The sequence below is a fragment of the Pyxicephalus adspersus genome, chromosome 3 (genome assembly GCF_032062135.1).
Source record: "Pyxicephalus adspersus chromosome 3, UCB_Pads_2.0, whole genome shotgun sequence".
Classification (NCBI taxonomy): Eukaryota; Metazoa; Chordata; class Amphibia; order Anura; family Pyxicephalidae; genus Pyxicephalus; species Pyxicephalus adspersus.
This window is the reverse complement of record NC_092860.1, coordinates 78,487,840-78,505,105: the sequence shown is the minus strand read 5'-3', so window position 1 is coordinate 78,505,105 and position 17,266 is coordinate 78,487,840. Positions and strand designations below refer to the sequence as shown.

General features: G+C 35.4%; 1 protein-coding gene across 2 annotated transcripts in view; it reads left to right on the top strand.

The window, feature by feature from the left end:
* Positions 1 to 15,770, top strand: part of NPFFR2 (neuropeptide FF receptor 2) — a 72,614-nt gene extending 56,844 nt beyond the window's left edge. For both annotated transcript variants that reach the window (XM_072405384.1, XM_072405383.1), the window contains 3 exons: positions 3,009 to 3,337; positions 8,880 to 8,979; positions 13,641 to 15,770. In XM_072405384.1, the coding sequence (XP_072261485.1) occupies positions 3,016 to 3,337; positions 8,880 to 8,979; positions 13,641 to 14,499 (1,281 nt within the window). In that variant the 5' untranslated portion in view covers positions 3,009 to 3,015 and the 3' untranslated portion in view covers positions 14,500 to 15,770. The remainder of the gene's footprint in view (positions 1 to 3,008; positions 3,338 to 8,879; positions 8,980 to 13,640) is intronic.
* Positions 15,771 to 17,266: the final 1,496 nt, after the last annotated feature.

The following is a 17,266-nucleotide window of genomic DNA, read 5'->3' as shown; positions in this document are numbered from 1 at the left end:
GCTTGTTACTTTCAGTTTCACTCTGCACTGCAGCCAGGAGCAGACACGTGCTGCAGCCTGCATCAAGGAGACACACACAGGATCAAATATCGGGGGATGTCTTATTCTCGGGTGAGTGTCTTATTTTAATTATTTTTTCAAAAATCGGGGGTGGCTTATTTAATGGGGATGTCTTAAAATCGGGGAAACACGGTAGATACAAGTATTTTCCTATGGCATATCATGTAGTAGTAAAACATGCAACGTGCAAAGTGGAGTAAGAGAAATGGGATCGGCAAGGGGCACATTAAAGAAAAAGGAGAGATAAGGTTAAGAAAGATGACTAAAAAGCTGGGATTCACTCGGACCATAATTCCCACAATTACAATTTTTGTGAGTGATAAAAATAAAAATAATAAAGTGGGTGAAATAAATTTTCTGCCAAATCTCAATGACTATTTTCACATTTTTATCCTCTATTTAAAGAGTATATATTAAAAAATATTTTTTAATTTTTCGAGTTGCTTTAAAGCTAAAGTTTTATCTTTTTTCATAGATTAGAGCTTATAGTACAATAGTGGAATGGTGTATTGTGAAATCAAAGATAAGATATCCCTACAATGGGATGTTGCCAACCCAGAATCATTATGGAAATAAAGAACAATTAGATAGATGGGTTTTTTAGGCAAAGATCTGTACTGTATTTAGTGATACTTCTCATTGAATACAATGATACAATGATCAAAGATACAATATAGTTAAGTTGAGGACCTTTACAGCCAGGGTCCAATAGTCAACCTTGAGGTTGGTGCTTGACACAAATCTCCTACTTATAATATATTAATCATAGCATATAACGGGGGCGCAGAGGAACGAAGCAAAGTGGTAACACAGGCGGAATACCCGACGCGTTTCACTTGCCGTGGGCTTCTTCAGGGATAGCTGTGCATAGTTGCAAATATTGTGTGCTATCTAGGGTACATCATAAAATATAGGTGGACATTAGTATTTTCATTTGTATAGCATAAATTACCAATACATAAAAAAATATTGTAAAACGTATATAGGGAACAGCAAAAATGTGACATGTTTGTTGTAAACAGAATAAAATTACAAGTTTCATCATAGTACATCGAAGCAAATCATTGTGAATAAGGAGGAAATAAATAATTTTCATATTAGATGTATGTTAAGTAAGCTGTGTAATGTTGCAATTGTAGCTCAGTTTAAGCTGAGATGTCAAAAGTGGAGTCAGTCAATAATTTATCTTTTTCCTCTTTTATCAATCAATATGCTAATGACAAAAAAAAACTTTCCATTCTATTACATATCTTACATGTCTTCTTCATGTCATGCAGTCAAATCATGAATGGTGGGAAGGGCCAGCAAAATCCTGTAATCTGTCTCCTGAAAACATAATAGCACTCTGCCTAAATATTCTTCGTATTGCCCTCAACCCAAATGCAAGCTGCAGGGTGCAACTATAAAAAATCCTTCATGGGTGAATGTCGTTCTTGAGGAGTGTTTGTTTCCAAACGGATTGTATTTTCATGCAGACCTCTCTAGGTAATGTCTACATATGATGCTAAGCCTCCATAATTGAAAGAATTAAAATCTAAAAAATGAAAAGGGGGCCCAGGGACAGTAAAACGGGAGAGGAAAGGGCTGAATGATGCTGGATGTTTTCTAGCTGGCTCTAAGATGTTTTCAAAGCCCACAGGCTGTGAACAGTTGTACTGTTACACAAACGATACAGTTAATTGCAATAAACAAAAGCTTAGCAATGCATTTGCTGTCAGCACTGGCAGGGCACTGTTGGTTGTTTTCAGCATGGAGCTCTACTATAAAGACCCCCCAAAAGTAACCCTTCTTGTAACCCTAACGCTATCCTCAAAAATATAAACATAAATATTATTGTGTTATCACCTCCCTTGCCTTTTTTGCTAAAGACTCATCTAATATTTAAATATATATGTATAAACCCTGTTGCTAAAATGTTATATTTTCTTTATTACTAAATCTATAGTTTTCTTTAAATTGATACCTGCTGATCCTTCTTTGACAATCTTTATTAAAGCAAAACCAAAGTCATTGGGTGGGTGGTGAGCTTTTGTTTTCTAATTATTATCACACATTTACATTTTTTTGTGTGACAGGTTTAGGATCCTGTCACTGCTGTATCTTCTAAAGTTGCCATGTTTGCCACCAGTCTTCTAGGTCAAATTAAACCTTCATTGACCATTGGGTGGCCACTGATAATGTAACACCTGCATGAGCATGGGAGTTATGGTCCCTGGTTCCAGGAGGAAGGAACCGCTGCATGTTTCTTCTGCTAAAGATCTCTACCTCCCCATATACTTTCATCAGTAAAGCTGGATGATCCAGCAATCTTGGAATGGATCTGGTCCAAGATTCAAAACATTTTCTAGCAAATAGCAAACAACTTTGAAGAAATCCAATCCAGGTTTGCTGGATCACCCAGCTTCACCTATGAAAGTGTATTCTCTCCAGCCTTGGAGAGCTTTAGTAAATCAGGCCCAGAGTTTTTAGGGTATTTGCATGTTCTTGATATATGATTATTTCCCTTTCTTTTGCCAGAAATGTTTCATATTACCACTAATTACAGTTTTAAAACTAATGGCATTTAAAAAATGCAGTATGAGCTTTGGTCCATACTGTGTTCAGTGTTCCAGCTGTAGAATTATTGACTTGTATTGAAATGTGTTTGTAATTTGAAATTTCATCACTGATTACATTGGATACATTTTGATGTAATGGCACTAGCCACCAGGGATTTGAATCTCTGTCACTCATAGGCCATCCTTAATTTTGGCAAAAACATTGTGCTTCTCTCAATCACTTTCACAAATCTTACCAACTGACTTTTTCTTATTTTCCATCCACTTGATGACCAGTTATTTTTGTCCATTGTGAAACACATAAGCTACATTGTTGTTTGATATTACTTGATTGCCTTCTGACAATTAAATTGCAAGCTGATCATTACATTTACCTATTTTATCTTTTAGGAACACCATGAATGAAAAACTGGACTTAAATGTGTCCATGATATGGACTCCTAAGAAACCCATGAACAGAACACAGCCTAACATAGAACCAAACATAACATTTGTGGACTTCTACCTCCATCGACCATCAGTTGCAGCAGTTTTTATCATTTCATACCTTTTGATCTTTATCCTGTGTATGCTCGGCAATGGAGTGGTTTGTTTTATTGTTCTCAGCAGCAAACATATGCGAACAGTCACTAATCTTTTTATCCTAAATCTGGCTGTCAGCGATTTACTTGTTGGGATTTTCTGCATGCCTACAACGCTATTGGATAACATCATTGCAGGTATTACAATTATTCATTCTTCTATAACAAAAGATAATATTGCCATAATAAATAAACATATTTACAGCCAACACCATCAGAATTGTGCCACCAGACTAAATGACCTTAATGAAATATGTTTTGAACAATAAAAAGTACTCAAACCTATACTATATTATGGTATATTCACCTTTATATTTTGTACAGATGTTTATTACAATTTGATTTGTATTTCAAATATTTTATTAATTTTTAAAGAGATTTTCATCAAATACAGTACAATTTGATTTGGCTACTATTGAGCCTAAATTCAAATTCCAGTGATTTCATTTTTTTTCTTTCGGGATGACTTTCTACTCTTTCCCCCCTTTCAGTCCTTGTGACATCCATTTAAGTAATGAGGTTGCAAAGGGCAGTGATAAAATATGGATGGGCAACTATAGAACATCTTGTTTATGCAAGATGGTAGGATGGGGACTAGAGTGTAAATCTGCAGTAGAGCAAAGTGAGTTGCCCACACTGAATGTGCTGTCTAGCAAGACTTTTTATATCCTAGGAAGAAACTGATAACGGTTTAACAATTCATATACATTTATTTTAGATGTTTATCCAGTTTTCTACCTGAAAGTCCAGTTTAAAATTTTTAGGGCTAAAGATTAGAATTATTGCCCTATCTTATGATTCTCATAATCTAAAATACAGTTTTCCAACTAATAAGAGGGTTGTCTACCCAACGGCATTGCAATTCTTGGGTTCATTAGGGGCCTCATATACATTCTAGTCCAAAATTTGTGAGTCAGTAATCACTCACACTTACAGGTAAAAGAAGTGTACTAATAGGAATATTGATACCCATAGCAGCCTAATTTCACTAAGCTGACATTTTTACAACATACATTTAAAAATTATGATTTGTCTAATAGGCTTACTTGCTATTACTTTTCCAGTAAGCATTTTTTACATAGAAATACATCACAGCATGTTTAAATAGCTTATAGAAAACTTTAGATAGCTTGATAAATATTATGCCTGGTAAAAAAATGACAGGGAAGAAAAATGGTATGGTTGGTATTTTTGTTTTTCTTTTGTTTACTTTAAAATATATAGTCCTGTCTTTTTATATGACATGATTATGTATCTGTAGATAACAAACTGCATTCCTAGGAGATTTAGAGAGACCTGGTGGAAAACTAGAAAAATAGTGATAAAATTTAGATGACACCCAGAAAGGTTGATTTGCTTGACAGCTCAGTTTGTAAATGTCCCCACATAACATATTGCTTTCAACTTGTACTTCCTAACATCTTGATTTTTTGTGAGCCCCATCGATTTGCAGTCCCTGTTACTTGATTGGTCATTTGGAAAGACAGGATAGAAAATAGGGAGACAAGAAAAAAGCTTAATCATAGAGCTGCAGCCCTAGTGTATTTTACCCTGTTGACTAATTATATTGATATACAGAAGAAGATAGAGGAAAAAAGCTCCTCCATAGGTTAACAGACACTGTACACATGTCCTATTGACAGGATATGGGAAAAGACAGGGAAAGAAGGAATAGAGGAACAATTTATCCATAGAGATACAGCTTTGTTGACAGGTTGTGTGGTTGTGTGGAGAGACAAGGGGTATTTATCTTTCTTTCTCTCTTTGCACAGACTGTCATATATCTAATTGTAGAGTAACTGCTGTAATCCCAAAAACGTACACAACATAGCGAAAGGGCTCGTTTACCACTGTGACAACAGATTTCATCAGAAATAGTGAAGTAGTGGTATATTACTGAAAGTAAGCTGACAATAGAAGGTATATTGTAAATATACCAAGAACAAAAAATATTCACAGGTAGCCCCCAAGTTAAGGACATGTGGACGACTCCTAGATACGAACGGGGGATTCCCTGCTTGCTCGTGTGCAGGACTGAGGCTGGATGGGGGAAGAGAACAGTTTGCTCGACTTGCAGAAGAAATCTTTTGTTAAACACAGCTGAGGTTGTGGGTGATCCTAACCCCCTGGGCAGTTTGGTTCATTTCTGTCCGGTTTTATGTGTGTCTAAAAATGGTACATTGTTTTTCATGAAAATTTATTTCACAATATAATATAATAGTATGAGTATATAAAAAGTTTGAAACACAAAATCATGTCAAAATAATAAATTAAATAAATATTTTTTTTTTTGAGTTTTCAAAAAAGTTTTTTTAAAAATAAAAATATAGTCATAATATTATAATAATTTTTAAAATAAATTTTCATGAAAGACAATGTACCGCTTTTACACATATAAATCTACTGTATTGCATTCAATACAGTTATTTTGTATTGAATGCAATACAAATAGATTTAAATATCCCGCTCCGCCCCAAATTGAATGTCTGCACACACCAGGGTCACTGGGAACTCTTGGTGACTCATGGAGTGCTGAGAACGCTGGCTGGAGGAAGAAAAAAGACGCAAAGGACGATAGAGGATGTCCGTGGATCAGGTAAGACTCGATTTAATATCATTTTACATAATTTTAGCTACCCTGAGTGTGACTTGGGGTTACCGCTTCCAGCATCTTTTTTCTACCCCGAGTCACACTTAGGGTTACCACTCGGGGTTAAGAGCTTAGCTGATCTTGTCACCCTTTAGTGACCAAGGCAAACTCTGCAGTTGTTTCTTTGTGCATATCAAAGCACAACTTGCTCTAGAAGTTAATGAATGTCTAGACTCCATAAAGTTTTTTTTTTCATTTGCTTTGTGATTACCTCACAGTGAAGATTTTTTACAGTAACTGACACCATGCTGCCTAATATGTTGAGACAAACATCTGTCCTAATTGCATTTATTAAATTAATGTACCTGTTCCGACATACATACAAATTCAACCTTAAAACAAACCTCTACAGTCCCTATCTCATATGTAACCCGGGGACTACCTGTTACGGATTATGAAATAAGTCACATTTTGATCACTAAATGACAAAAAGCTACATAAAAGGCATCAAGTAGCCTTCCTCACAGCCATCTTTACTTTAAACTGAGAATCCACTTTTTTTACACTCACTCAAATAAATGTTGCAATAATACTTTTGATAATTAGTAGAATAATCATTAGAGAAAGACAGTTTCGTGGAAAACCACTGATTTTGGGGACTTTTAAAGCCAATACTTATATATAGTAAAACGTCCTTTATTGGATAACATTAAAATTTCTCAAATATAAAATACAATGATAAAATCATTTGTCACACAGTAGATACTCCTATTAGGGTTTTCCTTGAAAGGTATACTCAATTCATAAATTCATGAATTAAATTAAGTATGCATTTCAAGAAAAACCCTAATAGGTTATCTAGTGTGTGACAAATTATTTCATCTTTGTATTTTATATTTGAGAAAATGTAATGTTAGCTAATAAAGTAAGGTTTACTGTATATATATTTTTTTGTTTTTGTTGAGTATTGGCTTTAAAAGTCCCAAAAATCAGGGGTTTTCCACAATACTGTCTTTTTCCATTTTCAGTAGGGATGTGGCCATGTAATTAACACAGGTTGGATATCCTAATGGTATTATCATTAGACAACTAAATAATGTTGGCTTTGTTAGTTTCTTGGCTGGATTCTAAAAACTGTCCTAATAATCGTACATTTGTACCATTTTCCAAATCCAAATATATCACACCATTTGCACCCAACATTTGGTTAGATTCCAATAAAACTTAACTAATCTAATTTGAGCAATACTAATATTGCTGAATAACATTGCTTAGTATTTAAGGATTTGAAAGTGTTCACACATTAAATTGTTTGAAGATTCACTTCAATTATCATTAAGAAGAAATTCCATGTTTTCTTATTTCATTTGCACTTGATTGGATAATTAAACTGAATATTCACATAATTTATTGGGAAAACATACTCCTAATCAGCCTTTTTCATTTTGCAAAAAATAATTTTATATTTTTCCAGCAGTTGAAGCTCCTTGTTCATGTGGTTTCAGTATTTGCTTAGCTGCTCTGTCAATAAGATTTCTTATTAAACATACTGTTTATTAATAATGATAATAATAATAATAATACTTGTAATGTAATGCAATTACCGCTTACATTTCATACAGCACTGAATGATTCAGAGGAGTGATGTATATCCCTTGATGTATACCCCTTTAAAAAACTTAAAATGTTTGTCTTTAGTACAGACAGTGCCTGGGTGGTTTGATTTGACAACAACTTAATGAGTAAAAATAAACACTAAAAATATAAAAATACTCTTAAGTTTATAACAGGAATCCAGTGACAAGTGAGTATGTAGCTCACATTCTAGCAATATAAGATATTCTAGAGCAATGATCTATGTAAGCTGTTTACCACGCAAGATTTAGCAGATGTTCCTTCATATTCTCTGTTGGAAGTCAGGTGAGTTAGGAGAACATTTAGTATTTTTTTATTTAGTACAACTCATACTTTTATTCTGGTTTGCCAGCTGGATAAGGATTCCAATTATGAAAAGCAGGATTAGTCCCCTAATAAACAGATCTAGAAATTTGCCCTTTACCCCGCAACTTTCCACTTATTAAACCTCATAAGCAAAACAGAAAAATTCAGTAACTGGATAGGAGCTCCGAATATTTTTACTCTGTAGATTATCATGTCTGGCACAGCTGAAACGATCATATTGCCTGGGAGATAGTATAACATATATATATATATATATATATATAACAACTGAGAAAGCATTTTTTGGAAGAGTTTTGCTGGAAAGCCAAGAACAATAAGCACCAAAATGACTTATTGAAAGTGTTACTATTCCTAATGTACAGGTTGACTGTCAAAAATCCGTTTATCAATAATCCAGTTCCTTCAGTTTTCAATATAGGGACTGCAGTACACTGTTTGGCCACTAATGTTTTGCTGGTGCTGTTCTGCAGAAACATCTGTTAGGTCTTGCTTGCTACACTAAATACACGTTGAGACGTCCCTGCTGCCTGCTCCCTGGAACTGTGTCAGATTTCTGTGGGTGCTGCGAGAGGAAGGCTGGCCTGTATGTGGAGGTGAGTATTAAAAAAAAAATCAAGAATTTTCGAAAATCCAGCACTCCTCAGGTCCGGAAGTTGCCGGATTTTTGATTGTCAACCTGTCTTTATTTAGACAGACAGTGAAGAAAGGGTTTTTTTCTGAAATGAATAGCAAGTCACAACTGCTGCAGTAGAATACTTGTGAGTTTAGGATTCCATAGCATAAAATAAATGCAAATAAAAATGGAAGTCTGTATAGGTAATGTTACATGTAGATAAATGTAAATTCAGCATTGAAAAGTGTTCTTTTAATGTTCCAGTATGATTATTTTTTAAACATTTTAATGAAAACCATTTGTAGCAGTTACCCAGGTTATTGTAATTAAAATGGGATTTAAAAGCTTTAGTGCTCTGGGCATCAAGGTTGTGTGCGGAATCTTGTTTATGAAAAAATACTTAATCCTGTAATGTGTTTGTGATTGTCACCTTAGATGTTCTTTCTCTATTAATTGATTGAATAATTTGATGTTTATGCTGTAAAGTGCTTATTTATTTATTTTTTTTTGAACAGGTTGGCCATTTGGTAACACAATTTGTAAAATGAGTGGCATGGTTCAAGGAATTTCTGTATCTGCCTCTGTTTTCACACTGGTGGCAATAGCTGTGGACAGGTAAGGGAAAAAGTGACCATTAAAAGTTTAAGTCCAAATAATGCAGTTATATATTGTTAAAAAAATAAACGCACTTGTGTGGGACGTGTGTGAACACCATACTATTCACCACCTTGTAATCTTTGTAGAGAAGCAGACTAAGAAAACTAGGGAATGGGGTGAGTCAAGGAGGTTTTGCTGCATGCACATGTTCTAAAAGAGATAATGGTTATAACTAAGAAGGGACAAACTGTTAGGACCTTCATTGTACATTCAAGAGGCTTGGGGTGTGTTCCTAACCAACCCATGCACTGGAGATCAAGGATCTGACTATTGGAAACTATAGGGTTGCTTTATTACAAGACTGGCTGTACAAAAATTATGAAGGTTTTCGCAGTTTTAATAATTACCATATGTGAGTTTTAACTGTACAGTCATGGCCAAAAATATTGGCATCCTTGCATTTATGTCAGAAAATGCACCACTTCTCCCAGTAATTGGTGTGATTACAAATGTTTTGACATTGTCGTGTTTATTTCTTTTGTTGGCACTGCAAAAACACAAAAAAACAGAGAAAAAAAATCAACACAAAACTTCAAAAATGGCCTTGACAAAGGTATTGGCACCTTTAACCTAATACTTCAGGGCACACTTGGGAAATAACTGATTCCATGTTAAAATATTTATTTTAAACTTACACCCCTTTACCTTTATTAAAAAAAAAGAATTTCAGACACTGTATATCTCAAAAACTAATGGTGGTTAAATTTAAATAGTGCTTGAATAGGAACAAAATGTTTTTTCACATAAAAAAAAAACATAATTATATAAACAAATCAAATATTAAATGTTTCACTCTAGTCTCTTTAAATATCAGTGATTCATTAAACAATTCTAGGCTGCTGGAGATACTAAACTTCAATTTTTCCATAAGGTTTTATCTACATAACATATTTTAGGCATGTTATTTACCTGCAAAAGCATTGTGTAGACATAGATTTCTGTCAGGGGTTTTAGTATTTGCAATTTTTAATCCAAGTCAATATTGGACTAAATTAAATTTGTTTCCATTATTTGTAAACAAGTTTTCCCCATTGGTATATCTGGGGAAGGTGTGGGGACGGTGCACGTTGGTTGATGACCTTTAGCAATGGCTGATTACTATTCCGAATGAATCTTACCTGCTCTACACTCAGCCCACAGGCCACAAAGACTGCTTAGCACCTTGGGCCATTAATCAGCAACAAATCATTAATTTCAGCATTCCTCACAGCTTGGAGCAGATAAACTGAAATCACTCACTGCACATGCAGTAGCCAAGTGTGAAGGGATAACTTGAGAGGCACAGCAGTAAGATAACGGGATGGCGTATAGAAATAAGGCTAATGAAACCATTTTCACCATATTGTTTTATACAACACTGCAAAAATAATGGGGCCTGCAGAAAGACTGTACTGGAAGGTCACGAAATATGCCTCTGTCTTTCTTCATTCAATTTTATTGCAAAAGCTTTACAACACCCATTTAGGTCAGTTTTATATCAAATAATTTGATTATAATAAGTCTGTGTTAGTTATGTAATGTACAGCACTGAAATGTATTACCTATTGCAGAGATCAGGATACTATCACTGATATCTTCATGTGCTTTTGTCTGAAGAGTGATGGTTCCCTCATAGTGTAAACATCATCCATAGTCAGTATTTTTTTTCCTTAATTGGCCAGGAATGAGAAAATCCTGCAAATCCTGGTGCCAGTGCAGTTCTTACCAGTGTTTATAAAAATCTATAAAAAGTCTATAAAAAATTTGACCCTGCTAAAGCCTTCTAAATCCTCTCAATTTTTGACTGGCTACAACATTGCAGTCCAATCACTGGGGTAGAGAAGGCTGAGGAAATGCTTTCAATTTGCAGTAGACTGATGACATCTGGTCCCAGGCAAAATACATTTGGACTGCTTTTTAATGATAAAATGTGGACAGGTATTTAAAATAATTTAAAAGCTGTATATTGACATGTCTGACATGTCATTGACTATATACCGACATGTCAGGAATTTATTATTTTATACTTGTACAGTTACTGATAACTATTTAAGTAGAATAATGCACTTTGTGTATCCTTCAGCTCCTTCTTTACTGTAGAGAAAGGAAGTTTCCTGTAGGGTTTAGTAGCATGTCAGAGCAAACTGATTCTTCATTCTTTTTCCTGGATGACTAAAAATATATAATGGCTGTGAAAAAGACTTCTGCAACATATTCACACAATAGTACAATTTACCAAGAACAGCAATATATTATAATAACCATATTAGTAGTTTAGGAGAAGTAAAAGAAACACTGAACATTTCTTAGATTTCAAAACAGAAAATTAACTTAGCCTTACTCTATGTCAGCTTTCAGGTACATGCTGTGTACTAAAATTAATGGCTTTTGAAGTCATAATCCTCACTGGATTAAAAGCCATGTTTGCAACAGTTTGGATCAATTAGACGTAAGTGATAAACTGCTCAAAGTGTGGATTTGTTTTATTTTATATAGAAGAGATTAGACAGCAAATGCTTTAAAAACCCTAATACCAAACTACAACATATATTTAAAAGCGTGCTAGCAATCAATATAAGACACACAGACCTGTGTGAATGAAGAAACCATCTAATAAATTGCTTTTTACCTGTGTTATAATATATAGGAAACAGCAGCTCTCCAAAGCATATGCATTTTTAAAAAGTAATAAAAATGTATTGCTGCTAAGCAGAAAAGTAATAGCATACATTATATTACATTAGGTAACAATATACTTGTATGTATTTATGTCTGGCATGGAATTTTGAAAAACCTATACAAACTATATATTTGAATGTGCATCTATAAAATACTCTGGTTGATCTCATACCCCCCAACATTTCAAAGACACAAAATTTACTTTTGGACAAGCCCTTGCGTCATCCATACACCATTCCCTGACCCCACCAATAATTATCTCTAGTGCCACACTTTCTGATGTTGCCACCAACTATAATGTGTTTGGGGGGAGGAAGGTACAGTGATATAAAATATTTTATAAAATTATCATTTGCAGAATATATAATGCAGATCCGCTAACTGAACCCACTCGACTGTACAAAAAAAAATCCTCTCCTGATCATTTCTCTGCTTTTCTTATTAAAATCTCTGATGATAATGAACTCTTTAAAAATATCACATCCTATCAAACTTCCTTTGAGAAGTTACCAGTCAAAATTTCTTTTAAAATTTTGCATGTCATATATCAATTAGTTTCAATGTGCTAATCCTTCTAAACCTGGTCTGGTACATTGCTATGTGTTCTGTACTGGTTTTAATTGTTATTATTTTTTTAGTTTAATTCAGAGACAGAAGTCACATAGGAGCCATGTTATCAAGGATTTGTCAGGAGTGGTAGCTGGGCCGATTCCTGACACTCTAATCCCAGCCCAAGACTCTCTGAGCCCCTCATTGGCACTAGGTGCAAATCATCCATGCCACAGAATTGTTGGTGAATTATCACCTTGGGGGGGATTACTTAATAAAGGAAGTGAAGCTCTGCTGACCATTCAACCACGTGAAAGCAAAAACATTTTTTAACATTTTCCTTGCAAGCTTTTAAACTTTTTGAATTGTGGTAAAGTAAACTATCACCACATTCAAAAAGTTAAGTTAATTTCCCCCGCAATGTGATCATTCGTTATGGCAAGTAAACAGCTCTAAGACTGGAGAAGGTGAACTAGCATGGGTGATCCTGGGTGATCTAGCAAACCTGGAATAGATTGAAAATAATTTGCTATTAGCTGGCAAATGTTTTCATCCTAGACCAGATCCATTTCAGGTTAGTTGGATCAACCAGGTTCCCCCGTTATAGTTTATTTTCTCCAGTCTTGAAGCACTTTAATAAATCAGACCAGTGTTTTCCAACCAAGGTTTCATGTAACCATTGGGTTCCTTCAGAGGCTGCTAGGGGTTCGTCAAGCAATGAGCAATTTGTGAGTTCCAGGTCAGTTTATGTGACACCAAGACTTTGGTGTAACATAAACTTTTTTTTCACAGTAGCAATGCTGCATATCTTATTCTACTTTTGCCTCCCCCAGCCTTAGCTCTGCTGTGTAGATATTTGCTACAAAAATTGAAAAATTGATATGAAGCCAAATTTAAATGCATAACCTGTATGCATAATAAAGGATGCATTAGGAATACAAAGCAGCAAAAATTGGTTTTCTTTATATCTGTCTAGAATTGCATTCCCATCAATCAAAATAGACCTTACATATAATATTTGGTGCAATGCAATAAACAAAGAAATTGCTTCACTGGTGGATATGAGTGTGTGACTCAATTACTTTGTACCGAATGCTTGTCATCTGAACTTGGCAGTGAATAACGACATTCATCCCTTGAAGCCCTCAAAAATGGTCTGGATTTGCTCTCCTTCAGTTGTTACGAACTTGTTTGTATAACTTAGGTTGCTTCCATCAAGAGCTGCCTCAGCTGTTTTAAAGTGAATTCATGTGAGAGTACCCTAGGGGATACATAATTATGATGATATAAATCTACTTTAGGCTGAGCTTTTTAATTAGGTCAATTACCTTAATTAACTCAAGCAGGAAAAATGTTTTCATTTACATTGGAATAAAATAAACCTTCCATGTCTTTCTACTTTTTTATTGCAGGTTTCGTTGCATTGTTTATCCCTTCAAGCAGAAGCTGACAATCTCTACTGCTGTTGTCATTATCGCAGTGATATGGGTTTTGGCCATCGCCATCATGTGTCCATCTGCAGTGATGTCACATGTTAAAGAAGACAAACACTTCCGAGTTGTTCTAGCCAATAGCAATCAAACAGCTCCAGTTTATTGGTGTCGTGAAGATTGGCCTAATCCACACATGAGAAAAATATATACCACGGTACTGTTTTCAAACATCTACCTTGCTCCTCTCTCTCTTATCGTTATTATGTATGCCAGGATAGGCATTACTTTATTTAAGAGTGAACTGAACGTTGATAGTAAGAATCACCAGCAGCAAAGGCATGCTGTTTCCAGAAGAAAGCAAAAGGTCATTAAAATGCTAATTATTATTGCTTTGCTGTTTATTTTATCTTGGCTACCTTTGTGGACATTAATGATGCTGTCAGACTACGCCAACCTAAATGAACACCAGTACCAAGTTATCAATATATATATTTATCCTTTTGCACACTGGTTGGCATTTTTTAATAGCAGCATCAACCCCATAATTTATGGCTTCTTTAATGAGAATTTCCGTCGTGGGTTCCAAGCTGCCTTCAAACTTCAGTTATGTTCTGAAGAGATGGAGAGGAGAACCATGTACTCACATCGAGCCCAGGGCAATGCAATTTTACCAGCTACATCACAAAATGCTGGACGCCAAGAGTCAGCTTTTGAAAAGCAGAGCAGCGATGACAAGGAATCTGACAAACGAAAACCACTAACAAGTGACCAGGATTTAATCATGGAAGATTTGGAGAAAATGTCAAATAATAATGGGATCCAGAAGGACATGGTGTAAAAAAGAAACCTTTAACAATTCAATCAGTGCATGTGTTCTATTTGGAAGAAAAAAAAACATTTTTAATAAGTACTGTATTGTGTTTGCGATGACAAACAAGTCATGCACAAATGTTGCCATACTGACATATTTCTGTTGACCAGTGCCATATTTTTTGTAAACAGCTTTGTACAGCCATTACATTGAATGCCTCTATATATTGTCATTTTTATGTATTGCAACAGTTTTGAAGCTACTGTAAATAAAGCTATTGCTATTTTTGTGACGTTCAGAATTTTGATACATTACAGGAAATGCTTTCACTAAGATTTAACAGCTTGTGTTTTTCGAAAATTGGCACCTCTCAGTTTGCTATTCTAAATTAGTGGCTTTAATCCTCATGTGTTTCCTGGGTGGCATTTTAAAGTGTCACCCAAGAAAGAAAACTAGCTGTTAATACACAATGGGCTTGTTAACACTGGTGTTTTAGCAATGCAAATCATTGATGGAAGGCTGACTCTTACAAAAGGAAACAGATAAATAACTCTTTGGTGATGTAGAACCAATTTTAGTCAGGCTATTACTGGACTTTTCCAATTACCTTTTTTCAAATCAGATAAGCATGTAATGGTGCATTTCGTTACCAGACATCATAATTATTCTGATATATTGTTTTACTTTTTTAGAACAAAATCTGATTACATGCTTAAAGGGATCTAAACTCAAGTGGACTTAAATTCAAGCAAGTGGTTTGGTCTTATATGTTCTAAGTGTTGTCTTCAATAATGCAGTTTCATTATTTGGACTCATTTTTCTTTTGACCCTTCCCTCTCAGTCCACCATCAACGTGGGAGTACCCTGGGGGCTGCTAATGTTGCTGGAGGAGTGGGTCATTGGTGAGCGTAACTTCAAAAGCTATATATTATTGGTGGGAGTGTCATTGTGCCAACATATAGTGTGCTTATCACTCATCAGAACTTCGCCATTGGCACTGTCAGCTTAGGCACTATTTGCAGCCGAGATGAACAACAGGTCCCTTCACATCTCAGCACAGTGTCATTCCTGCACAATGACAACCCTGCACAGTGACATGTCTGCAAAGTGACTTCTCAGGGAAGTGCATTTTCAGATAGTAAGCAAAAAATGCTTGCACAGGTGTTTGCAAGCAGCACCAAATTAAGTCTATGGAGGCTGAAAACACTAGATGCTACTTGGTAGCTGGATGCTACGTGATAATAAATCGACCAACCAATCAAAAAAGACAACACATTTGCTTGTTGATTGTTATTTGCATAGATTTCTATGGTGTAAGAATTTCTAAAGGGCCTAAGCTTGAAAAAACAGCTATCAAGCCTTATAATTGTGTTCATAATATTTCAAAGTTTTTCTAGGCATGTGACTTACAATGTAATTCAACTGTTGTTTGATAAAGATCTAGCCTGAAAAATCAAATTGATTTTTAGAAGATAGTGGGAAGTGTAAATGAAATGATGAGGTTTGTAAGGAAAGTTCTAATTGGCTACATCCACTTCAACTCCACCACACACCAATTTAACCTGACCATGGCACCAAATTTTTCCACACCATCCACATCACCCCATTAAAAATCCCAGGTTTTCATAAATTTCCCAGGTATGATCACTACTTCCACCAGCTTGTCAACTGAATTCAGTAGTGAGTGTGGAGAAGCAAAAGTACCATCAGTATAAATTAGTGGGGGTTCTCGTTTGCAGGGATACTACCCTTTTGCCCAGCACTGACAAGACGGCAGTTCCTTTTGTATTGCATCCCATGACAGGCTGAGTTAACACCCTGCAGGCTAGAGAGAACCTACAAAGTAGATGGCTTCCATGATCACATGTATTAGAAATTGCTCACACATGTCAAAATGACTGCCTGCCTGCTGCAATTGGTCCCTAGCACCATACACCATTTTTGGCACTTTGCAGACGGCAGGAATGTCCTGTGTGTGTACAGTGCTACACATGTGCGAAGGGCACATAAATCAAGTGCTTTTTATACCTAAATTTTTACAGTCAGAGGGAGATTCCTGCTCTCAGAAAAGGGCCTTTTCAAGAGCCAGACCTGCAACACTGCTCCAGTATCATTCATCCCAGGATAGGGCTCCTAGATAGAGACATACCTAGTACGCAGACAAAATAGATATCCCTTTTCCTTTCAGAGAGCCACATTGGGGGGACTAATATTTCCCATCAAATAAAGTTGCCAGGTTTGGTTTACTCCACCCCAAAATCTTCTGACCTCCCTTCCTCCAAGCTCTCCCTTTTATGCTACCTTCATACCTTTTTAACTGATCACAATTTCACCTTTAATCGAGTCCTCTCTATAGTGTAAATGAAGTAAAGAAGCTCCACATATTTGGATATATCAAACAAAAAAACATCTACTTGAAAAAAGAAACAGCAGCTGGTAATAAGGGCTCTTGACAGGAAAATATCTTTCAATAAAAGTGACCGCTTTCATACACATATTTTAATATATATGACTTTAGATCCCCTTTGATTTGAATTTTGTGGCCCTGTGATGTGAACCTTGTATATTGCTACATACATAGCACATATCGTTACTGAATGGAAAGTCAAAGTGAGTGATGTAAAGAATACTAAAGAGCTTTTTTCCACGAAAATGCTGACAGTATGATGGATTAAACAGTGCAAAAAAAAAACTATTGGGGACATACACCTGTTATCTTTATAAGCCTTATCTTACCATTTTATTGATTTTCCAGCATGCTGCCTTCATGGTGACATAAACACAGAATATTACT